The 26,386-nt window shown below is 37.4% G+C and overlaps 1 protein-coding gene across 14 annotated transcripts in view; it reads right to left on the bottom strand.

The window, feature by feature from the left end:
* pitpnm2 (phosphatidylinositol transfer protein, membrane-associated 2) overlaps nt 1-24,802 on the bottom strand; it is a 63,192-nt gene extending 38,390 nt beyond the window's left edge. For 4 of the 14 annotated variants that reach the window (XM_077243684.1, XM_077243690.1, XM_077243688.1 and 1 more), the window contains exons 1-2: nt 23,918-24,587; nt 5,629-5,822 (exon numbers count right to left, since the gene is read on the bottom strand). In XM_077243684.1, coding sequence (XP_077099799.1) covers nt 5,629-5,706 — 78 coding nt within the window. In that variant the 5' untranslated portion in view covers nt 5,707-5,822; nt 23,918-24,587. Of the gene's footprint in view, nt 1-5,628; nt 5,823-9,189; nt 9,508-23,917; nt 24,588-24,706 lie in introns of those variants that run through there. The other 10 variants (XM_077243685.1, XM_077243689.1, XM_077243695.1 and 7 more) reach the window with 7 other exon arrangements.
* Between the last annotated feature and the right edge of the window lie 1,584 nt (nt 24,803-26,386).

Below are 26,386 nucleotides of genomic sequence, written 5' to 3'. Positions count from 1 at the left end.
AGTAACATCCTGGCTGTCCATAGGGGCCGTTTGCTTAAAACCTCACTGACAACAACACTGAGCGGCAGCTGCATTGACAGACTGCTAATTAACCTTATAAGACCATTCAGAGAAAGCAGAGCATGTGGGTGGAAGCTCAGTTAGATCTGTGGCCGTAACTTGAAGAACAATCGGAGCATGCTGGAGACGTGCTAGTTCACTACATTCCACCCAAACCTCTACAGACGTTTCACTAGACACAGCTCTGATGAACGCTTTATGTAAGGCAGCAACTTTGTGGATCACAAATCAACTCAAGTTTGACGTTAATATGTTGATAAACTATTGTCACGATAACCTAAAGGTATATAAACTGCATAGCATTCACATGTATTGGGTAAAACACCTTATTTGAAATACAGTGTAGAACTGTACAATTTGGGTGAAATCTCTAATTGTACTTTTTCTGACAAAAATTGCAATCTTAAAAAAGTTTTAGATTTTTTGTGCTTGTCTGTAGGGCTAAACATTTTGTGATTATATATCAATGTGAATATAAATTAAAAATACTGTGAAATACTGTAAAAATTAAATTATTTGTTATTACTAAAAGAAAATATTAAACAAAAGTAATATTACTATTGCAATATTTGACTGTAAAATAAGAAATAAGTATTTAAGAAACATAATATAGTATAATGTAAACTTACAATAATAATAATTATGGTTACCTTCATTTCCTTATTTTCAAATAATACAAGCTTTTATTTGGGCAGAAAACTGCAGGAAGACCTTAAAGCTTCTCTTTTGCTGAAAACAACCAATTAATAGTTACGGTTTTACTTTGATTTATCATACAGCCCTATTACATTGAACTATATTTATTGAAAAGCACATTTATTCAACATTACTTTTGAATTGTTCGCTATCTTTGTTTTGTTTTTTAGTTCGGCTCTGTGCATTCTGGGCAACCATGCCATGGTTCAGAGACCATAGTTCACAACATCAGCCCTTCTAGAAACACTTCCAACATCTACATTAGCACATCGCAGTGGTGTGTATTGATTCTTGGCATCAGCGTTTTTCCACGGTGGTTTCGGAATCAGCACAATGCGTAAGGTGCTTCCTGCCTCGGCAGCACCCACAACCTGTCTGACATCCTCTCTCAGGGGATCGCGGGCCAGATTTACGCAAATATATAGAGCCTGTGAAACTGTTGTGCCCTTCCAAAAATAGACTTACGGTACGTGAAGCACCATCTTTATTCTGTAAAATTGCATGTGTGCATCATATCTAAATGATTCAAACATACATGTTAGTTTCATTGCATTTGACCCAGAGAGTACAGCGTGTTCAAAAAAGGAAACACCAAGCAAGCCAGCTGTGAGTCACATCTTTTTGTATGTTACGCACTTCACAGAAACAACAGAAGTGCGTGACGTGCTTAAAAGGAGAACCCAAAAATGAAAATTCTGCCATTTTTGTCGTTCCAAACCCACAGGCTGTTATTTTTTCCGTTTAACACAAAAGAAGATTCGCACCGCTCTTTTCCACACGATGGTTCATAGTGACCATGTCTGTCAAGCTTTAAGTAGGCAAAAAAAAAGGATTGTTAAAAAATAATCAGAACGACTCAAAATAAGTTCTCTGAAATTGTGCAATAATTTCCTCGGAGGAACAGACTAGGGTTGAATATTGACACAAATTTCACTATTCAATACGAGACGATTTTGATTCACAAGCTTGCAATTTTATTTCATAATTTGGATATATATCAGATACAATACATGGCAAAAACTAATGCTGTAATAAACCAAACATAGAGTCCATACCAAGACAGGGTTGTAGCAAATTAGCTCTAAAGAAACATTAATAATCAATCATAACTTGTTATAATTGATTATGAATATTTGGATCAGTTAATAGAATTAACTTAATGCAGTAAAATTAATATTACAATCAATCCACCTGTTCGTCCCGTGAACACTCAGTGTTCATGGTTTATTAATTCTAAGAAATGTTCATTTCCGGGGTAGGGAAATGTCTTTCTTACAGTACAGTACTAAGAGCCTGTAGTCAAAACCTAAATCGTAAAATAAACTTTGTTGCAAGCAGAGAATCATAAAAAATACGTATTGTGCACAAGTTTTATTAACTAAATCACAAACATAACTAAACAAAACCCACATATAAACATGCATAGGTAAAATGGTGAGTGACAGAATGAAACCGGAAGCAGGAAATGGAACTATGGAATGTCACGGTTTATGAATTCGCTGTCTCCTTTCTTGTCTCGTGTTTGTGTGTGTGTGTGTGTGTGTGTGTGTGTGTGTGTATGGGCGGGGTCGCTGATCACTGCCGCTGATCAGTCACCAGCTGCAGCTGATCAGCGAACCCTATTTAGTCCCTCTGTTTTCACCTTGTCTTTGTCAGATCGTTGTTGGATGTCCCATGTTTCCTGCTCGTCTCCAGTTCCCGTTGTGTCCTGACAGTTCCAGTTCCTGTGTTCTCGTTCGTCCTGCACTTCGCTCCGTCTGCTTCCTGTTCTCTGGTTTCCATTCCATTTCCTGGATCTCCCGAACTACGGTCTTCACCTTCATCATCATCATCATCATCTTCTTCTTCACCCTCTTCATACCATCTAGATCGGGTTGGACCTCAGTGTCCCTGTGCTGCCTTTGTGCAATTCTCACCGGACTTGACTACCATCAGCTACCAAGACTAATTCAATAAATATACTTTACTTGCAATTGGATCCTCTGTTTATTTCCTGTCATGGAAAAGATCCATTTAACTATGAAAAGAACCATCAGCTTATCATTTTCAGAGCACCTCATTAAATGTATACTTGCATGGCCTTTGCAGGGAAACAGTTCGTGAAATTCCTGAAGAAAGATTTTGATGGTCCAATGAGTCTCAATCGATTTCTGCGGCGTTGACTGAAGAATTGGTGATGATCGTGGTTGGTTTGACTCTGTTCCCCTGGCTGGAGTTCAGATTGTGGGCCGGGGACGACACGCAGGGCAAACAGGAGAAGGGAGGAAGTCGGAAGAGTTGATGGTTGGAGTTGCGATGGACTTCTTCTGCATTGAATGAAGACACTGTCCCACACTCCTGATGTTGTCCTTTGATTCTGTTCTGTTTGAGAGAGTCCTCTCTCTCTCGCCTGAATGAGCACATGGCTGGTTGTGGGTCAAGGCCTGCTGCCCTGGGGCCTAGATAGGCCACGCAGGACAGCTATGCGAACGTACCGAGAAGGCCAAGAGAGGGAAGAGCTTGTGTAGAGGCCCTTTAAAGTCTGAGAAAGGTCCCACCCCTTAGGGTTGGCACGACCAATAAGAAAGGCGGAATTTTCAAGCGGGAAATTCCTCTGTTGGGAGGATTTGTGGCTCTGTCTCAAGTGTGGTTAGACATAGGCCTTGCTGTTTGTGTTCATTTATACTCAGATAGATATAACAAACACACACTGCATGCTTTGAGAAGGTGATGTGCACTAAAGTGTGAGTCATTAAACAAGGATTAATTCAATTGGAGACACGATACAGATGGGGTAACATTGAGCATAGGTGCTATCATAAAATAGATAGTATCAAAGACATAATAGTATCAAAAGACACAAGACAGTAAATCATTCACAGTGTCCTGAGATCCATGTTCATTTACAGATCAGTTCGTCCATAAATTAATGCAGGAAAGTCTGTTTTAAGGCCTGTGGGTCTTTCTAATGGCCTCTGCTTTTCCACGTGACCACATTTTTAACAGCAATAAAACCAACTTATCTGATCGGGGAAATGGTAACCAAGACCCTTCTTGCCCTTGTTGGGGGGATGGGACCATAGATCCCAGAGTGAGTTTTATAATTATGCAACTTAATAATGACATCATAATGTTTCTAATCCAATTTGTTTTTTGAAATCTAATATAAATTGAAATGGTAGCTGTCAAAAATGTAATGGATTTATTCAAACATACATTAAATCCTGAAGAACAGGTTTAGTATAATGACAATGAATATGCATTATACACACAAATATTTAGTAAAACTCTCCTCTCAAGAATAATTTTTATGGTCACTGAATGGCTTTTCTGAGGTAAATGTAACATTACGTGACATATTGTTTACAAGCTGTTTCTTTAATGTCTTTCCACGATGCGATGACATGATACATGACACGGATTTCGGTAAGGTGTACGGTATCTTTTCCTGATGTTCATTCATGAATATTTCTGTATTGCTGTAACCTGTAGTAAAGAGGAAATAATGATCCGTTCATGTGCACTCTGAGGTTGCAACAGCGATCTGTTGTGCCACATTAAATATTGTTTGAATTTCGCAATAAAATGGACAGTATCTGAACGACTTTGTTTCACATTAAAAGTATCAAAGCTTATTGGCATTTATTGTATGGGAGGGACGATACAAAGATCTGTCCATTTATCAATTGAAAACAGCATAGACTAAAAATAAATCTATTTTTGGGATCTAAGAATAGGTAACGGTTCATAAAAGTGACAATCGGCTTAAATTGAGAAATCTATATTTTTACCCAGCCCTAGAGAAGAACAATTTACCGTATTTTCCGGACTATAAGTCGCACTTTTTTTCATACCTTGAATGGTCCTGCGACTTATAGTCAGGTGCGACTTATATATCAAAATTACCAAGATTTACTCGTCACAGGATCGCTGACGGCCCCAGATTATTATTTGCAGGTTTTTGATGTATTTGTGGTATGACGTGAATGCATCATTTGCCGAAATTGGGGGTGACATTACCGTCTACAGCCACGAGAGAGCGCTCTATGCGCTCTATACTACAGCTAGTTTTACTGCTGAAAAAATCTCTCTTCAGTGATGTGGAATAAGATCGCGGGAGCTTGGTGAAATTGCTTTACTGATAACTGTTGGACTCGCTGTCTTATGTTTTTTTTTATTTTATATGATCCTACTCAGCCTCTCAGGTATGTTCTTTATGCTATTGTGTAGCTAACTGTTGATGTGTTACGTTAACAACATACCGGACACATATTCAGCCTGTTGTTCTTTGTGCTATTGTGTGTAGCTGAATAACTTAAATGCCTTCTGTTTAAATGAATTAAAGTCTGTTTAAATAACTTTTTCTTGGTCTTGGATTTTGTTAAATAAATTTCAAAATAAATGCGACTTATAGTCCAGTGCGACTTATATATGTTTTTTTCCTCGTCATGACGCATTTTTGGGCTGATGCGACTTATACTCCGGAGCGACTTATAGTCCGGAAAATACGGTAAGCCGTAGATCTCAAAATATGGCGCATATTAGACATCGTTGGTTCTTGTGCATCTCACAGTCAAACGTTACTGACGTCAAGCCTTATACGAGTTGCCATTCTTGATGCGAGATCTTTGATGTTGGATATTTTTGGTAGATAATTTAAAATGTTGCATTTAACTTATTTCTTATTTGCATCATACTGTAAATTATGCATCATATTTTGTTATTACATTACAATTTGGAATGTAGCACACAAGTTGTACAAACTACTTTTATGGAGTTTTTTATCCATTTTGGAGCTTTTCAGACCTTGTCATTATGAACATCATTGTGAAGCCAAGTAAATAATGGCAGAATTTTCTTCTGCTTTAATACAAGATGAAAACATGAGCAAACCTGAATCATGTAGAGTTGAGCGATGCGGTACTCCTCGACGCTCATGGGCATGGGGATGCGGTACTCTTTGATCAGCATGATGGGCGTGGAGCGGGGCTGGCGCTGGAAACGCTCCGCTGGGTCAGGGGCAAATCCACCAGGACGGCCCTTAGCTTGAGTGCATCAGAGAGAAGGAACCAAGCTCATTCTCGGACCTGGGGAGAAGACATAGACAAATCAGACTTGAAAATCATCTACGGATGTCCAGGGGATTGCTTTTGAGATTGTGATGTTGCATAATATGGTTCTCCAGTGAAAATATCAAAACATAAATCAATCTTCACCATAAACCGCATAAGTTTAGCAAGCTTAGCTTAAATGCTTAAAACAAAACAAAAAATTGATTCAAAATATTTTCTCTGATAAACACATTTTATGCAAGTTTGCTTTTTGAGTAAATTTATATTGTTTGAACTATGTTGAGATATATATTTACAGCAAAACAAGAAAAAAATATAGCATTTTTTTATTTTGAAGAACCAGAGTGACAGTGTGAATATCTCTCTCCTCTCTCTCTCTCGCTCTCTCTCTCTCATATATATATGTGTGTGTGTGTGTTATGTAGAATATATATATATTATGTAGAAAAACAGTGGCAAAGCATCATTCAAATTAAAATGCATATTAAAAACTGTGTATTTCTCTGTTTACAAAGTAGCATATTCCATATTACTTCATAATCACTCACAAAACCCAAAACCAACAGATGTTCTGTACAATCACACCGGCATTATGTATTCAGACATAATAAATAAATAAATATTCTCGTCATTAATAAATACAGCGTTACTGTACAGCAGAAGCGCTGCAATGGAATCCAACGAATGACATCTATGCAAGCGATTTCCAGAAACAAAACACAAGGGGCCTCGTTTTGACCTTCGGCTGTCGCGAGAAACGTAAATCCACCTGCTGATGACACCGAGGTCCGGCAGACACCGTAACTCTCCTGCAGTTCCACAGGGTGTGTCACATGACACAGGCCGCTTAGTGTAAGACGGATTATCCACAGACAACTTATCCAACTCTTCCCTGAGAGATGAAGCGGACAGCTGTGTGTGTGTGTGAGCAGAAAGGTGAGCTGGTGTAAACACAATCACCATAAGACTCAGAAACAATCAGCAACCATCGACTAAGCGACCATCTCAGGGCTCCCAAGAGGGGGCCATGTTAGGTGCAACAGCTGTCAGAGCTAAAAATGGCATCCATGACGAAAAATATCGTGCTATTTGGTCTATAAATAGCTTGTATTGCTCGGTTACGTCACACACACTTGCAGTAAAAAGGATTGCGCTGTGATTGCGCTGTCTTGCCTCTGGTGAAAAGGAAGCATTCAACACAATTACAATAGATTGGCTGGACCCTCGACGAGTCTCTAAATATAGTTTCAATAATCAAAAGCTCACAAAAGAAAAGGTTAGAGACCAAACTACTATTTATCACCACTGCCTCATTCCAGGATACCCTAAAGCTAAGGTATTATTATAGGAAATTATAAGACACTGTTCACCAAAATATTTGAAATAGTCATTGTTTACTCATCCTGATATTGTTTTTAATTTAAAAACATTAAAATATAAATAATAATTTAAAAAAACACTATAAATAATTTAAAAAAAAATTTAAATGCTACAAGTTAACTACTGTTCAAAAGTCTGGGCTTAGTAAGATTTTTTTTTTAAAGAACTAAACGATTTTATTCAGCAAGGATGGATTAAATGAATGAAAATGACAGTAAAGTCATTTATAATATTACAAAAGGTTTCTATTTCAAATAAAAGCTGTTCTTTTGAGACGTCTATTCATCAAAGAATCCTAAAGGAAAAGAAAATGTATCACGGTTTCCACTAAACTATGAAGCAGCACAACTAACTAATAAATTACATGTTCAGGTCACAGTGTGCATTCATTGAATGGAAAAGAACAGCGGAGATATTCTGCAAAACTTCTCCTTTTGTGCTCCAAATAAGAAAAAAAACATGCTGGTTTGCAACGACACCGAATCTATATTAAGGATATCAAATAAAATAGTTCAGTGTTTTAGAAAGGACTTCTTGTTGAATCCAAAGTAAAAACAAAAGCATGAAAAAAATTATTGCATTTTTTCTCTTTTCGCATATGAACATCGGAATATCTGTGGTTTCGTCATTCTTCCACAGGACAGGCAATTAAAGGTCAAAGCTGGAAGTGATTGTCGAGACTAAAAACTAGTCTGTAATGGTCACCGCTGGTGAGTCACAGCACTGGTGCATTTTGGTCCTGAACTAGGTCAGGGGCCCTGAGCATTGCAGCTACTCTGGGCTTGTGGCTAGACCTGAAATATCAGACAAATGCACTAAGATACTCATCATGAAGGTCTAAGACGTTCTGCTGCATGCCAGAGACATGCCCCAATACAACACTGAAAAAGCCTGCTTCCTTAAAAAGACATCTACCTATACTTCAAAAAACATTACAGATGACACCTTTACTCCCACTGAAACCAGTAAGTCTGGATGCCACACCACTGCCGTCACCAGGATCCCCAATAATGACTTTTTAAAACACGTCAAGCACTATGGGATTCATTTTTGTCAGATGTGCCGTGCAACACTGACATATGTGACTATGGAGAGGGATTTTCAGCGCATTATCTTCCCATTTCTCACCAGCTGGTTGAAATGATACCGTAATACATTCGAGTACTGTATGTGTTGTCATCGATCTGTAACAACAAAAAAGACATGCACTGCAGTTCGCATCAGATGCAATTTTCCATAATTATGTTTGGAGGGTTTCTAAAAATTCCTCCTGTTGACAAGTGTCTACAGTGCCTATAAGAGGACAGTTCCCTACTGAGACCGCTTTCCCAGGACCGATGTGTCCAAACAAACGGACACCACAATTCGATATTCTTTTTTAAGCACATCTCGGAAGCTAAATGCAAAATACATTAGTGTGCGAGCGACTAAAAAGGGGGCAATAACATTTAATGGCATATTAATTATCATACAGCATTAGATGAGAAATGAAAAAGGTAATCGCTTGTTTGTGTCAAGTGTCCACATGGTAATATTGCATGTGTCACATTTCAACAGGCTTTTGATTAAAAGGACTCCTAGTAGAGAACTTGTTTTTATCTAAATATAGACATGAGGAAACGCTGTCTGAGCTAACAGTATTTGTAATGCACACACTTAAAATGTTGACATCATTGAATGCAAGACACCCCCCGCCCCCCAAACCTCCATCTTAATACGCCAAGGCGTGCATCAGTTAAGTTGCGAGTTGAGGTGAGGCTGTCAGGGTCTTAAGAATGCCAAAAATCACAGCAGAGACATCACAGATGATTTTGCATGTGAAAATACTGTGGGATTGATGAGCATTCCTTTAGAGACTCCGATCAAAAACAGGAAAACAAAACATGCAGATTGAACTGAGCCCTCAGAACTCTCCGTCCTCTCCAGAAACACCTGTAACATCAGTAGCGTCGAGAACCAGGCACTGAGATTCAAGACGTCTGTCCAAGCATAGACGGTTTACCTGTTAGATGGCGCTTATCATGCTGTCTATCCAGCTGATCCGATCAATGGACAGAAAGCAGCCGGTCCAAACCCCATACCCAAACAGAAGCATTCTAGCTTCCTGCCACCATTTTTGTGCTTTTTTATCCTCTGGTCTGAATGAAGATGTCATCAAATGCTGCCAGTTAAAAGCATTGGGGAACCGTGAAGGAAAAAAAAATGTGTCTCTTTTTTATCTCCTTCTCACTTGCAACCCTTTTCCTCTGCCGTTTCGCCTGTATCCACCTCTTGTGGGGCTATAAAGCTCTGTTGCCATGGAAATGCAAAAGGCTGTTATGGGATTGGCTGGAGTTGGTGTGATGAAAGCAGCTCAGGGACGGCCCACTAACTGATGTGTTCATGAGAGGCTCCGCCCCCTCCTGTTTGCATTCGCTCTTCCAGACTGACTGATAGCTATTAGATTCAGTCAGTAGAGAGGAACATCTGCAGTTTAATATGAGCGCAGGTCTGTCAATAAGCATTACGCAGCATCAATGGAATAAAAGAGAATTAATGGAGAAAAAATGAACAGGGAGGTGCCATTGACTCACATAATGACAGCAACCTCATAAATTGACTCAAGCCTTTGAACTCTTGTTCAATTCCTGCACTGATTTTGGAGGGAAATCTACCGGAATTCTGTGGAACAAATTTAAACAATGTTGAGGTAAAATATTTAAAACATCTATTGCATTTCCCGCACTGATTTTGGAGGGAAATCTGCAGAATTGTCAAAACAAATTTAAACATGGTGAGGTTAACATTTAAAACACTGCAGAGAGTAGGCTACTACACTCACATTAGTAGCTGAAAGCATAATTAAATTAGCTGAAATATTTAATAAACAAACACACAAGGGAAAGGGGAATGCGTTGATGTTAACCAATGAGGGCTGATCCAATTTTGTGGAATTCTGCAGGCATTAATTCTGACCTGCTAGTAACTTACATATTTCAATACTTCGAATCAATTATTATTTACACATGCAATGCAACATAGACTTTGGCATCATTCCAATTTACATTCTAGCCATCCTAAATAGTATTCAATGCATGCTAGCTTTTTGAGCTAATAATACTCACAATTAGTGGTCAGATGGGTTTTTAATGGCAAAATATACAATGTTGTGTACATCGAAATGTGCCATAATTAAATATTTTAGGCTATATCAGCATTATATCGGACATCCAGTACTCTAAATATCAACATGAGCCACTGAAAAACCTATTGGGTCGACCACTACCCACAATCCCTTGTCCTACAGAAGTGGAATTTGTGCTGTATCTCTTTCCGAAAAAAACAAAAAACAAACGAGGAATTTGGGCTGAAGCTGCCACTGCTGTACTGTCTTACGACACTTAGTACGTACTTTCCAATCACATGTAATGTACATTCTTTCTAGTGTGCAGTAAAACAATGTGACTTGTGATGCAACCAAAGAAAAAAATATATGCAAAATGTGATCTTTTTACGTCATAATTTATCACTAGATCTTTAATTGCAAAAGATATCTGGACAGAAGCCATATGTCTAGTGTGCTCTCGAGAACATTGTGTTCTAATGTTTATCCCAACTACAGACATAAATGGCCACTTTGTTTTACTTTAAAGAGACAAAGTGACCTTAAACTTGCAAATATACAGTCACTCAGTTTGAACTCATTTCATTCTGTTATTAATCTTTCAAAACTTTTAAATGATTATTTGCACGTACCAACATTTCCCTCAAACATCTGAGAGAACATGTTCTTGTTTAACCAATGCAAAGGTTGCACTGGAAAAACTTGCGTAATAAAATGTGGTACCACAATTCACTTTAATGAAATCTATCAATGATGAATACTGGCTCACTAAAGCCACGCTGCAGTTCCCAGAAACACATCGACCTCTGAGATTAATTCACTTTAACCGTGCTAATGTGAGGTCGGCCCGTAGATTAGATATGCGTGACATTTCATATGGCGCTGCCTTAAGCTGTGCAGGGAAACTAAGAGCTCTTTATTGATTTCTTTAAGGTTGGCGTCCACCACGATTGGGCATCTCGAAGCCGTGTACAATTACGACAACGCATCAAATAAGAAAGTCAGCGCAGCAGTTCCAGACATCTGATTTCATATGGAATGCCTACAGGAGGGAACCTGAAAACTATTATGATAACAAGATGATGATGAAGCTAATTTCATCTGGCATTCAAATATTACATTTATTTAAATTATTAAATATTATTAATTATATAATTATTAAATATTTCAATAATTACTTGTTAATTCTTAAAATAATGGTTACTTAATAATGTAATAATGATAGCCCACATGATATTGTTTTAACGGATTCATATTTTACTTTAAAATGATCATATTCAAAATTCTTTAATATTTACACTACTGTTTAAAAGTTTGAGGTCAGTTACAGTTTTTTTTCAAATAAAGTTATTTTTAAGTTTCTATTCAAGGAATCCTGACAAAAAAAAATATCAGTTTCCACAAATATATGAAACAACACAACTATTTTCAACATTGATGATAATCAGAAATGTTTCTTGAGCAGCAAATCATCATATTAGAATGATTTCTGAAGGATCATGTGACACCGAAGACTGGAGTAATGATGCTGAAAATTCTTTTAAATTGTAATAATTTTTCACAATATTACCGTTTTTACTGTATTTTTGATCAAATAAATGCAGCCTTGGTGAGCATAAGAGACTTCTCTAAACATCGTACTTATGAACGATAGTGTAACTAAATGTCAAATTTTAATTAGTTACATGAATCAAGAAATGTCACTTTTACCACACTTAAAACCTTAAAAGAAGTATCCATGTCTCAATAAGTGATGAAAACAGGAATCATGTTGGAGACTTTGGGTATGTTTGACATTTCACATTCTTCTAGCCGACCTGACGAAGGAGCACCAACTCCTCTCATCCGTTATCCCGCCATCAGCAGGTTTCTGTTAACCGACCCATCTATCTAGCAACAGCAATTTGTTAAATTTAATTGATCTGAAGTCCTCTGACATTTCAACGCTGCCGACATTACGCAGACACAGGAGTCTGACACTTGCTGGCTCTGAACGCACAAGACCCACGTCACTGGTCCAGCGTATCTGAACATGGCAAAATAAAACTGGATTTTTAATAAAAAGGTAAATCCATGAGCACACAACTGTGACAAAGGACTTCCTTCTGTTTCCTTTGCTTTGGACACATTGTGTAACAGGACAAAGAAGAAGGGAGTGTTTCGAATATTACAAAAGCAAAGTTTAAAAGAGGCTATTTGATACGGGCATCACTGCCACAAGAATAAACACCATTATCTCATTTGTGTCATTTGTTAGATCTAATTCTTTTAAATGAAAGAATTAGCGGTATCTGCTAATATTTTTTTACAAACCTCTAACCTTCAGTAACATCATCATGTGTCTTGTTGAGAAGACATGTGCTTGGTAAGTGATCAGAAATCTACCTGGTGGACAACAAAACAAGTAAAAAAATTGTATATATATATCTTATAATTGGAAGTCTAAAGAACAAAAACTGGAGGGAAACCACTAGGGATGAGCACGAGTACTCGAGGACTTGAACGTGAGTGCGATGATTGATCATGAAAATGAAATAAAGTGATTTGAAAGCATGCAGTGATGCCTGGAATCACTTTAATCATGAAAACACATGCAAGATGTGCAGCTGCCATAAAGCCTATATAACATTATAATGAGAACACTATTCAGTTTCAGCCCAAATGCAAGCCCAACATTACTGACTATGATTGGGTTATTTGAGACAGTCATATTCCTTTTAGATTTTTTCCTTTCCAAAAACATTGATGACATTAATAATTCAGTAGTGTTATTTTTTCTCGTCATATTTTTTCAAGAGTAGGCCCATGTTTTAGTTAACTCTTTCCCTGCCAGCGTTTTTTTAAGAAGTTACCAGCCCCCGCCAGTATTTTTTTATTTTCACAAAAATGTCATGGCCCCCAAAATATTTTGTTGTATGAATATATATGTATATATATATATATATATATATATATGAACACGCAGAAAGAAAGAACAGACCCTCTGCCTTAAAAAAAGCAACATTTTGAACAAATAGCTGAGAAAATCGTGTTTTTGTCAAAGACTAAATCGATGGGATTCAGAGCAATCATAACATAGATGTAGTAGATCGAGTCCATCAACACCCCGAAAGTTTCACAGTCCTACAGCTCGTCCTGGGTCGACATTTCATTCAGTAACATTAGGCTGTTTTGATATATATGCCGTTTAATGTTTGATGATTGTGTTATTTTACACGTGTATAAGCAATGCTTCTATCGCTTGTTTCTGCTGCTTCTTCACCTGTGTTTTCATCTGGAGATTCAGTACTCTTTCAGAAGATAACATTTCACCATATAACAGTGAAAACATGGATTGCCCGCAAATTCGGTCAATGGCGGGGAAGCGTTGTGTCATAAATGACGAAAAACTCTGTCAATGGTGGGGAAAGAGTTAAAATCTTTTCTCATCATGGCTTGGAAACCGCGCAGGGATGTCTGGAATCACTTCAAATACTAGATGAAAAAACAGTTCCGGAGCAAGATGTGCAGCGCCAATCTACCATAACATTATAAACAGAACAAAATAAACGTGTCTTGTCTACATAACATTATAATAAAACCCCTACAGAATGTCTTCGTGATTTAGTTGCCCGTGTTTTAGCGCGTTGTTACGGGAAGAGCGCATCCACAATATGAGTAAAATTTACTAGCTAGCACGTAACTTGCATTTGCATTCTATTGTGAAGATACAAATGTTACGTTTATGTTGAGTATCTATCTAGGATATCTGATTAATCTCATATAGGATGTTTCATCCACAACAGGCTTTCTTTTTCAAAAACATTGACACATTATTGATAATCTAGAAATGTTATTTTGTTAGTCATATTTTTATTTGTCAGCATTCATTTTCGTAACAGTGTATGACGGACACGTCCCGCCCCTACTACTCGTTTTTTAGACCTATCAATACTCGAAATTTACTCAAAGTTTACAAAACTGCCTATCCCTAGAAACCACCCAGAACACCCTGGCAACCAGCCACATGTAGTATCATGCACCTGAAATCAAAAAGCATCACTAACCTTTTCTTCAGAAACGTAGTTTATACATATTGTATAATGTCAACAAAAAAAAGTATGATTTCGTATGTAAAGTTCAATACTTTTGCAGGGATACTGTGCATCGCTGCCAAAACAGAATAATCCATTCCAAAGTGTTTCCTTCTTACTAATCGCACACAAGGGCGACATGCTTTGCTTCCAACGAAGCTTTTTTGAAAACACCATAAAATTCTTATCAGAACATCCGAAGTCTCTTCTGCTTCAGATAAATTAGAGGCAAATAAGTCGGAGACAACGCGCCGCTACACAAGACACATGAATAAATGGAGGAAGAGGGAAGCGCAAACAAACCCTTGACGTGAGGGGCGGATGATGAGAAAAGGCAGTTTATTTATAGAGCGGGCCAGCTGATAGTGGCTCGCCTCCGTGCTCACTCGTTTCTTTAAATTATTGTAATAAATCACTCACCTCACGGGGCTTTGAGCTCAGATAATCGTCAGCCACTCATCTCATGCGGAGCTTCTACTCTGGGCTATTAAAAAGCCTTTTTAGGGTCCGGTCGCAGGAAAAATTAAACCTATTGAGAAAACGGCTTCCGTCAGGAGTCTGAGATGGTACGACGCTGGTGTTGGCGGAGCACATTAGGGGGCTCGGGGTATAATGCATGCGTTTCATAAGGTTGATAGCTGATGTGACTGCTGATATGCTGTTGGGTAATGGGAAGGAACAAATAACATGGCTAGGAGGAAAAATGCAAAAACACTGTGACATACAAATGCAACCAAACACATATGAACTAAAGAAAATCTCCCAAACTCAAGTCAAGCAATGATAGGGATTAATATATGCAAATATGACACCTGTACGCTGAGAACATATCATTTTAGACCTACGCTAATGCTGAGCACAAAATTGAATGGCAATCTTTCCTCAGCCATTTCATTCTTCTTCTGCATTGCTTTGCGTTGCAAATACCTGCTGTGATAACAAATGCAAATTTAAAAACCTCACAACAAAATGCAAATCGCTTAGCAAGTGAGCTACGAGGCCGTTTCGACAGAATGATGAACGGGCTGATGGCGTAAGCGGGTTGCTGTGTTAGGTGGAGGGAAAATTCCACTGGCCCTGGTACCCAATCAGATATGAACTCGGAGAGGAACTTTGCCGAAACGCAGAAGCCAAAAACCTCACCACAGACACTAGCAGCAATGTAGCTAATCTAAGTCAGATACACCAGCTAGCATTTCTGGCTTCAATTAGCTGGTAATGATCAAACCATAAATGGAAATACTGCAGTTTTGATGCACCGTGCCAGTTTCGACATTAAGCTGCGTGTAAATATTCAAAAGGCAGAACAAATATGAAAAATCATTTTGTAGAACAGAAGGACTTGGGCTGGCATTGATTTTTATGTGAAATTAGCATAACTTGAGGCTTGAGAAATCGATCACACTGTTGAATACTGCATCAGGTGTTTGATATTGAGTATCATTTTGCAACCAGGAGATTAAACACAAACCTCACACAAAAACAAAATAGACTAATCTACAAACTCCTGCGCATACAATAATTTAAAACAACTATTGAAAAATTGTGATTATGGATCAGAATTTGATGACAGATTTTATGTAAGAGTGACAGAAAAATGCCACCTGAAGACTATTTTCAGCTTTTTGGCGATATTGAATATGTATTGTCTATATTTATGTTTATGTATCATCGAATCAGAGTTATGAATAGTGCTGCACAATATATCGTTTTAGCAGGGCTCAACATAAGGCCCCCAGGGCCAGTAGATCAGAGTTTTACTGGCCCCTTCTATATTTTTACTGGCCCTGATAGAAATAGGAGGAAAAGCACTTTTCCATTAAACTGTATTTATTGTATACATTAGGATTATTTTTTCTTGTCCCCTCACAATGACAGTAAACTAATTATTACATTACATGAGTGATGAGTAATGTTACATAGGCTATATTTTCACTTCAAAAGGGCGAAATTAGACAAAAGTATATTAGTTTGCCTGATTATTTTTGTCATTCGTTTAACATTTATGACCTAAAAAACTGTCAATGAAGAAAAAATGAAGAACGCGCTGAAACTGATTATAACAAGACTGAAGCGAACACGAATTTGTGTAGCTTACACTTAATCACACATTTTTAGGGGGGCTAGGCAGAAGTTTAGGGGGGAATTTGATTACACTATTTTTAGATAGCCCGTCGGCAGGCCGGTTAGGCCTATGCATTTTGGTCGGCTTTTGTTGGAAATTTCTGGCAAACGAAACAGTACATGCCCTCATCACCTTTCTCCAACCAGGTGTACTGTGTTTTCCATCAAACTAGGAATTAGGACTGGGCGATATGGCCAAAAAATCATGTCTCGGTATTTTTTTATTAAATGGTGATATACGATATCAGTACTTTCTACATTTTTCTATTTGGATAAAGAAAATCTGTATTTATTTTTAAAAAAATGTTATTTCACGTTCTGCTCAATGATATCCAAACAATGTTGACATTGAAGGATATGGAAACAAATATAGGGAATGTAATGTAGGCTATGCAATATATAATGTGCAAAAAGGTGGTTAAAATCACATTACATTCTAGCATTGTAACATTACAATCTAAAAACAAAAATATTGCTTTTGTTTTTAAAATGACTAAAGGCTAAACTAAAAATGAAAATAAAAACAGAAGCACAAACTAATTATATTAGCCTGCATTTGATTACCCCATTATAATGGTCACTTTCAACAAACATACTTATAATTCCACATATGGCACATTTATTGTCTCCAACATCAAATATTTTAGCAATATGTATATTTTAGTCAGAATTATTGCGCTAATTGTGCTCGTCTGTTAGATGCGCGCGTGCGCGAGGCGGGGCTCGTTCACGGAAGCGTGAATTTTAGCGGAATTCACTTGCAGAAGCTCGTCCTCTCCTGAAAGTGAAATAGACATATTTGTTTGACTTTCTAACTTTACAGATGGAGAATATACCTGTGAAATGTAAGTTAAGCACTGAGGAAAGCACCACGTCTCAAACGCATTAAACAGCGGCAGTATTTATCTGTCAGTCAGCAACAGTAACGTTATCTGTCAGAGCATCTGATGGGCAAACTGCTTTAAACTTGTTAACTATATCTTACCAGTTATTTTGAAGCACTTAATATAAACTTGTGTCATGTTTAGGACAAATTGTAGCTACTATGTTCTTTCACTGCAGGAGCTCACATAACGTTACTCCGCTATTTTTCAGATGTGATCGTATCAAACTACTGTATTGATATAAACAGTATTGCCTCATTCCATATCTTTTAAAAAAAAACGATTATACTGTACAAACTCGATTTACCGCCCAGCCCTACTAGGAATGTCCTCTTTCTCGTATCAGCCTCCTAGTTCTTTGACATTTTAACACGTTATAAATAACCTGAAGTAACATTGACACTCTTGGCGCCACTGTGTATACGACGTCTGCTGTTTGTTTTGCTGATGGCCAGTCACTGGCCCGCGCCAATCAACTAGCCCGACATACTCTTTTACTGGCCCCGGGCCATTGCTTATGTCGAGCCCTGGTTTTAGCGATGTGCGCATCTGCGATAGTCACGTAGTTGATCAGTAATGCGTATGGACCAGGCACCACAGTTCAAAACGCACATGATTCAAGGATTAACTGAAAAGTTTAACCATCATAGAGTGATAGTTTATCATTTGCACGTGTTTTAGGTCCTGTCAGTTTAAACATTCAAGCGATTTTAAACCGTTCAAGAAGACGTGAAATAGAAGAGTCGTGCAAGTATCACGCGAACATTGAATTCTGTTCTCTTTCTCGTCTATTTGTGCTTGAACGGACACATACATGCAAAATGATGTCAAAATGCCCGTCTCAATGAACACAATACACAGTATCCTCATAAACACAGTGGCTTATGGCCTACATGAACGTAAACAACTGAGAAAGAAAAGAAATGCGTATCATTGTATTGGATCCGTGCATTCGTTTTTAAAGGGACAGCAGCCTAAAATACCTGCTGCTGTATGTATCATTAAATGTTTATCAAACAACAGAATACAAAAAGAAAATCTATTTGTAGCTTTAACAAAGATTAATTAGATTTCATTTATACAGTGAAGACTATGCGGTGTTCTTTTAAATTTGATTATTCAATTTCTGTACCTGAATACTGTTAGACTTACCTCATTTTTCATTTATTTAATTTTTATCTTTGTTCTACTGAATTTATATGCTCGAAATTTGTTTATTATTTTCAACAAATTTTCAATGCAGATTCACTCTATAAAATTGCCCCAATCATTCTAGAATTATTAATTCTTTTCAAACAGAGCTGTTCATCTGGTGAAACTGTTTCCATTTTGAAATACATATTGTAGAAAAACAAAATATCACAATGTCACTTTTTTCCAGTGTCATAGTTCTGAATCATTAAAACCGACATCTTGAAGTGATTAAAATAAATGAAGCGTACTGTGCCAATTCTAACTTTTGCTAACATTAATACAAAAATTAGCGATACTACAGAAACATTTTAATACGTGAAAAATGTTTTACAGGGACTTTTTGAAAGATGATGCAAATCAGAGTTTTAAATCAATAAATTGAAATGAATGGTTTACACTGATTTATGGAAATTTATATTCAAATTAAAAAAAATCTAAAAACATTTGTCAGGCGCAGGATCATAAAAGGAGCTTAATGACAATCTTTAGAAAACTTAATGAGTAAACCAGTTAATGCATTAACCAGTATTAACTAACTATGAGCAATACATTTGTTGCAGTATTTAATAATCTTTGCTAATGCTAGTTAATAAAATAAAACTGTTCATTGTTAGTTCATGTTAGCTCATGTACATTAAATAATATTAACAGATACAACTTTTGATTTTAATAATGTATTACGAAATAAGATTAATAATGCTTTAGATAGCATGAATTAACAATGGAAAATATTCTAATGTTAACAAATAAAACCTTATTTTAAAGTGTTAGCACATTAAAATCAAAGCAATATTAACAATGTTGATTCATTTTACATTGTCAGCAAAACCATTGCAAATACATTACAAATATATTAAATTCGCCTACACCAGCATATATTCATCAGTCACTTCTTTAAGTTCAGTGGAAGCGACACCATCAATTAAAGTCACAGTGGCCGTGGGCACACACCCTAATACCATTAGTGTCCATCCAAGTGCAAAAAAGTGAGAAATATACAGTTTCTTCTCGCAGACACGCCGTTAAGAGCCCATGATGGCACAAACCCCACAACCACGGACCCATTTGTTACCAAGATTAGGAACCTATTAAGACCAACTGGCCATTTCCTGATTGCATTCATTAATAATAGCGCTCTGCTTTGTGGAGAACGGCTATTGCCCGCACACAAACAAAAACCTGAAGTACTGATGTCACAAAAGAGGTTGAAGCAGGTAAGTCTGTACTAATAGAGTGGTCTTTTCAGTGTTATTGCCTTTCCAAGTCTATTACTGTAAGTGGGGCGGACAAACACTATTAAAATTTCAAAAGACACTGACGTTTGGCTTTGCCGTCACAAGCAGCATGAGCGCAATAACGCTCGGGGATGGTCCATGCAACTTTTCCATTTGTGAAATTGGGACGAGGTCAGCGGACGGTAACATTTCAACACACAGAGGCTTCTGATGTGTTTGAAGGGAAAGTTCCCCCTCAAATGAAATTCAGTCAATGTTTACTCGCCCTCATGTCAATCCAAGCCTGTATTTTCTTTTCAATTACATTTTTTTATACAACAATAGTTTATGGTGACCTTGGCTCCAAAAACACTTAAAAACCAACAAAGATGACAAAAACACTTAAAGTAATTCGTACGACTTTGACACTATATTCAAAGCCATGATATTAGCTTTGAGAGCTGCAGATTTTAGGTCAATAATGACAAAATATTTCAATTCATCACACAAAACTATCATGCGACTTCAAAAGAATTGAAATATAATGCACAAAATTGTCCTTTTCCATAAAAATAAAAAAAATAAAGTTTTCTGTCAGGTTACGGATCCTCATCCAAGCCATCTAAAACAGATCTAAAACCAGATGCCGTTCCTCTTGTCGACTGCGGGAATCAACTCTTCCACATCAGTTGAGCTGACTAATGAGCAGAACAGGGAATAGAGATGTCGATGGAGATGGTATGGTTATTTGTAACTTTCCGTAAGTTATATAAAAACACCCAAGCATATGCCCACACAGCTCTTCTGCCAACACCAACACATTTCCTGCAGCTACAGTACGCTTATTACCGAGCACAAGGGGTATATGTGGAAGCGGAGATACCAGTGGTGCCCAGTGGAAACGTTTGCCAAGAAAATCCAGCAAGAAATAGAACAGGACGCATCAACGCCAGAATGACTGATGAGATGATTCTCCCACAAGAATACTCAAGGAGATCCGGAACAAGCTATACTAAACATGATACAAAGCGCCCGCACATAAACCTACACACTTCATTTATTAATGGTCTCACCTGAGAGATATAGTGTCTGATGAGAGGAGAGGGTCGAGCGTCTCCGTTACACTCTCTGCCTGCTCGAGGGAAAAGTGCTACTGTTACACAGGTTAACAGATTCCACTGTACACCAACGACTGTCAGTCATATCACACGTATGAACAATCTCCACATCTCTAGGATTGAACCATATAGGGCCTTTAAAATTAAGATATCAAAAGAAATGTTTGTTAAGAACCAGAATTTAAAAGGATATTAAGATATCTTTAATACTTCTTGAGTTAGAGGCATAAAAACTTGGGGGGAAAAAAACAAGAAGTTTTTTTTCCTTTTTTTGAACTGTCACTGTTGGTATATAATGAAACAAAGATTGCTAAAGTCAACAGATTCAACTAATAGACCTACCGATCTCTGATCCTGCTCTTTCTAAAGTCATTTTTACCCCCCTGTAATTTGGCTCCAAATCTCAGGTGAAAATTGTCATTTTCACAAATCCAAACCCCCCCCCCCCTACATAATTCTCAATAAATATTCATCCATGACATTTCATATTTTGACTTTCATCGCTATTTATTTTTGAGTTTCTTCAGATTTTTTTTTTTCCAAAATAAAAAATTTGAGCTGGGGAGGTTTCCCAAATTTGGTTGATTTGACATGGAATGACCAAGCAAAAAACCTACCATCCACTGAAACCTGTGTCACAGATGTGCATCTCTAGTTTATTCAAATGTCAGCTATTTATTTTGTGTAGACACGGTTTAAAGGTAGGTTTTTTATGGTTTTAATTATAAAATTAACATGTATTAAACATTGAAATAAAATTCAATTAACATAAAAATCAACTTATGTGCAATTACATGTGTTCACATATAAGCTACTTTACATTGGCTTCAGACATAGCACATTTTTTATATCATATTAGTTTTAAAGTCTACTGTTTTGTGCAAAGCGGTTATATTATACTGCTTTGATTTGATACCAGACATTAATGTGTCATCTTTTCAATTATCTACATTTTTATGTAATATATAACATTTCTGGGTTGATTTTCCAGCAAAGATAACTAAATTGTAATATACCCAGTTATCGTGATATAAAATGTCTCAAACCATGGTAACATTTTACCCAAGGAAAAGCCATTGTAAGAAAACAGAACAGGCTCTTTCACAGTAATAACACAATGGATGACAAACTTCTTGGCCCATATGAACACACGTATGTTTTGTAGCAGCTTTGTGGCCCCTAGCATGCTTGGTTGCCTTGTTTGGAGGGAATACATTACAGTGTTTACTATGTGGCTATAAATAACAAGGTGCAACTGTGTAGTGTCGGGCGCGTTGTTTCGCTTCCATCTTTCCGGTGTGGCAACAACCCGCAGCTGACGGTGTCGGGGTCATATCGGCATGCTGTCATGAGCCTGGCAGCGGCTTGCCTCGCCACCGTCCACCCATACATCCCTGCCAGAGCTACAGCCATTAGCAAGCGTTCTCCGGCCAGGGCGGGGGGGCAATCAATACTCTGACTCATTCTTTCTACGATGGCTGCTTCATAACAGGATTCATTAAGGACAAACCTAATCATTTTGGCAAGATAATTAGATACAGGGAAGCATTTTTTCCCCTCCATCGACGTGCTTGAAAAGAACATGGCAAACTATGAGGTCTCGCTAACTAAAAATGTGGGTTGTTAGCGAAAGGGAGTGTCCTGCGCGAAGGCTCCGAAGTGGGATAGCAGCTAAAATTAACAATTGCATGACAAGATAATTGTGACCCTGCAATTAAGACATGAAGAACGTCCCAATTATCTTGACAAGACTGAAATTATTACTGGATGATGCAGGTCAGGACTGTGTTCGATATGTTTATTAATCAAAGACATGATCGAGGTTGGAACCACATTTAGGACTGGGGATCAAATGTAAAAAATGTAGAATCAACCACTGGATGGATTGACATACGGATGAATAGATAGATAGATAGATAGATAGATAGATAGATAGATAGATAGATAGATAGATAGAATAAGCCAAACAATATCCAAAACTATGTTTTACAGCACAAACACTTTTTGCCTCTGAGCAACAAAACCATAAGGACTTTCTAATATTTAACCATGTAAGTTATTTCTAACATTTGATTAACTTCTGGTATCCAATAGACCAAGACAAACAAGGTCATCAAGGAAACAGCCACCCAAAAATGGACAATAATTAATGCACACAGAAATACAGTGTAATGTCTGTGCCATTTATATGACCAGCCTTGAGATACTGCAGAATTTATATTTACAAAGACAAATATGTATAATCAGTTACTTAATAGCTTAGCATAATTTCAAAAATGTATATTCAAAACAGAAATGTAACTGGCCTTTCCTGGCCTGTTAAAGGCCACCTTCCCACCAGAAGTTTTTTTCCTGACTGTGGGAAGAGTGTTAACTGTGAATCTAAAATATATCTCATAAGCAGGTTTCCTGAGGTAATCACATAGGCAAACATTATCCATTTCCAAGCCTATCTATAAATTACACAGAAATAGAAATAAGTAAGGCTATTTAAAGATATATTGGCAACTATCAATGAAAATATAAATAAACTCAATGCTAACTCAAGAAACTGAATAGTTAATAATAACACAGGTACAGGAGTTTGACTACAATATCAAACTGTGATAAGTGATTTGACTGGCCAGAGATAACCTTTATTAACTATTCATGCTACCGTGAAGATTGGCCAATTTATGAACCCCATCTAATCTAGACAACTGTAAAAGACTGACGATAAGACTAAAATTACAGCATCTAAATAATATAATAATCTCTTCCACAATTAATTAACCCCTTTAAGACTCACATACATTAATCTCATTATAACTCCCAAATGGTTCGTTTAAATAGGGCAAACCGTTTAAGAAAAATCAGGATTTATGGCGTTTAATTATCTATTTTGGTCACGAATGAAGGCCGTGTGACTAACTAGCTTACTCGCAAGCGACCGTTAAAATCAAAATAATGAACGTTGAGAATTACATTTCAAATGTGACAACCGTGCGAACATATATTTCGCGCGCTTTGTTTTTTCTTACCTTCGGCGGGGATTTTTTAGCTCAAATCGGCTCTTATCAGAGCGACGTGGCCATCAATATCCGGCGGCTTTAGCTCACACACATCCCCGCTGCAGGTCGAGGTGTCTGCCGGTCGCTGCAACGCAATTTCCTCGCGCTGTGTAGAAGCAAGCAGCTGGCTACCGGTTCACCCGACTAAATAAAACAGCAAAGCAGGCCAATACTGTACTCCATGCAATCAAATATAAAGTACTCTGGTTTTACAATTGAACGTACAACTGAACTGACAGTCCAAAACATACACACGTCAAAGAGGAAGTGACAGGACTGGTTAAACCACACTAGAGCTGGAGCTCGGCTGTCACTGCCTATGCATTGTTGTTTTTCAGCATATAGAGGAGCGGGAGAGAGGCTTCCTGCACATTATATCCGCTGCAGATGATGTAGTGGATCCTTTAAAAACAGCAGGCAGAAAAACTGTACAGGTATGCTGATCCGTGCATTTGCGTGACGTCCCGTGGGTACTGTGGATCTAATTAAAGCATATGCTCTTTTTCAAAACCTTGACCTAGCTTTTCGGTGCGCGCACGTCCTTTCCTTCTTTCTATATTTACCGAAAGTGCGAGCAGCAGCATCATTTCTAGTCCGATATCATTGGATGGTAAATTTGCCTCTCCCCTTCCTCTAGTCTAGGCCGTTATTTTTCCATCACTGTAGCGCCCCCTGGCGGCGGCCTGTCGTAATGCGATAGCTAAATCGCTGTTGTAAAAGTTGAGGTGAGACCAAATTAAAATGCTGTTGTTTACTCACCATCACGTTGTTCAAAATCCATATCAATTTCTTTCTTCTGTGGAACACGAAGGGAGATCATTTGTCTTTGGAGATAAAAGTCTATACAATGGAAGTGGATGGGGACTAGCTGCCCAAAAAGTAGCGCGAATGTAGATTGAAATTTAAAGGGATGGTTTAGGGGAGCGCGGGGCACAACCTAAAACGGGGTTAAATGTAACGCAGACCTTTTACATAGTTAGTCAGGATCAAGCGGGGTTTGTTTCCGCTCTTTTTCTCCTGCTGCCAGAAGACGCTCTCCCGCGAATTTGTGGAAAGTTTTGATAAGATTTGGTGAAGATACTGGACAAAGAGTGTTTTGACACCATGCAAGTACATTTTTTCATCATATGTTTTTTTCGGTTTCTGAGTGTGGTGTGTACGTCACCAAATCTGACTTTATCTGACGTTAATCACTGTCTTGTTGGCTAAAACATAGCACCGTTTTGAAACATGTCAGCAACTCCTAGCAACTGTTAGCTAGGCTTAAAATATGTTTTACACAACGGGGTTAGTTGTAGCACAGTGTTACACTTCAGCCGCCAAGTGTACAATGATAATCAAATGAAAACGGGAGCCACACAACGTTTCAGGTTTGAGTATTTATTTATATATTTAACTTTGTTGGACTTTCACAAACAATGTTGGAATTATTTTATTTATTTTTTAGTTTACTATGCATTGATCACTTGTTTAGCCTGTTTTTAATGCAATAAACCATTTAAAATTTTATTTTAAGCTCGTTTTTATTATTTTTCCTGTTATTATTAATAATAATAATTTTACATGCAGCTGCCACACACAAATGTAATTAATTTGCAATTACAATATTTGATGATTTTATTTATTTGTTTATTTATTGCAAAACTGTGCAGCCCTTTCCTATATCTCTATCCATGATATTGATCCATAACAGAATGTTGATTGGATTAGGGATGGATGTATGGATATCTATCTATACAGATGCACAAACAATATCAAACTATACAGATACAATAGTACTGAATGATGTGTTTCACACAAGTGTTACAATTAACCCCGCATATGGGGTAAGTTGTAACATTTAGACTTCTGTCACTTTCAGTGCAACTGTACGAAAATGGTAGGTTCTAGAAAAAAACTTTAAGTGTTCATTTGTAGCAGAGATGTGTATGTTGCTTGTGTAAAAAGAAAGATGAATCTAACTTAATTATTTTTTTAATAATTGAGCCAAAACCGAAATGTGTTAGGTTGTGCCCCGCTCTCCCCTACCCATTATGTAAAAATCATTAACTCAACCTTATGTCATTTCAAAGGCGGGTTTCATGCTTCTGTGGAATAAAAGCTAGATTTTTTTTTTGCAAAATGTCCGAGCAGCTTTTTTTTCCATACAATGAAAGTGGATGGAGACTACAGCTGTTAAAGGTGTAGTTCTGGCAAAAAATAACATTTTGTCATCACTTATTCATCCTCAAGTTGTTCCAAACCTGTATGTGTTTCTTTCTTCTGTTGAACACAAAAGAAGATATGTTGAAGAATGTTGGTAATCAACCAGTCGACAGTAGCCATTGACTTCCATAATAGGAAAAAAAACAATGAGAGTCAATGGCTACTGTCAACTGGTTGGTTACCAACATTCTTCAACATATCTTCTTTTGTGTTCAACAGAAGAAAGAAACTCAT

This window comes from Siphateles boraxobius, unplaced genomic scaffold (genome assembly GCF_051911475.1).
Source record: "Siphateles boraxobius isolate OS27281-9 unplaced genomic scaffold, OSU_SipBor_1 25, whole genome shotgun sequence".
Lineage (NCBI taxonomy): Eukaryota > Metazoa > Chordata > Actinopteri > Cypriniformes > Leuciscidae > Siphateles > Siphateles boraxobius.
The sequence above is the reverse complement of the archived record's forward strand: the minus strand, read 5'-3'. Positions and strand labels throughout refer to the sequence as shown.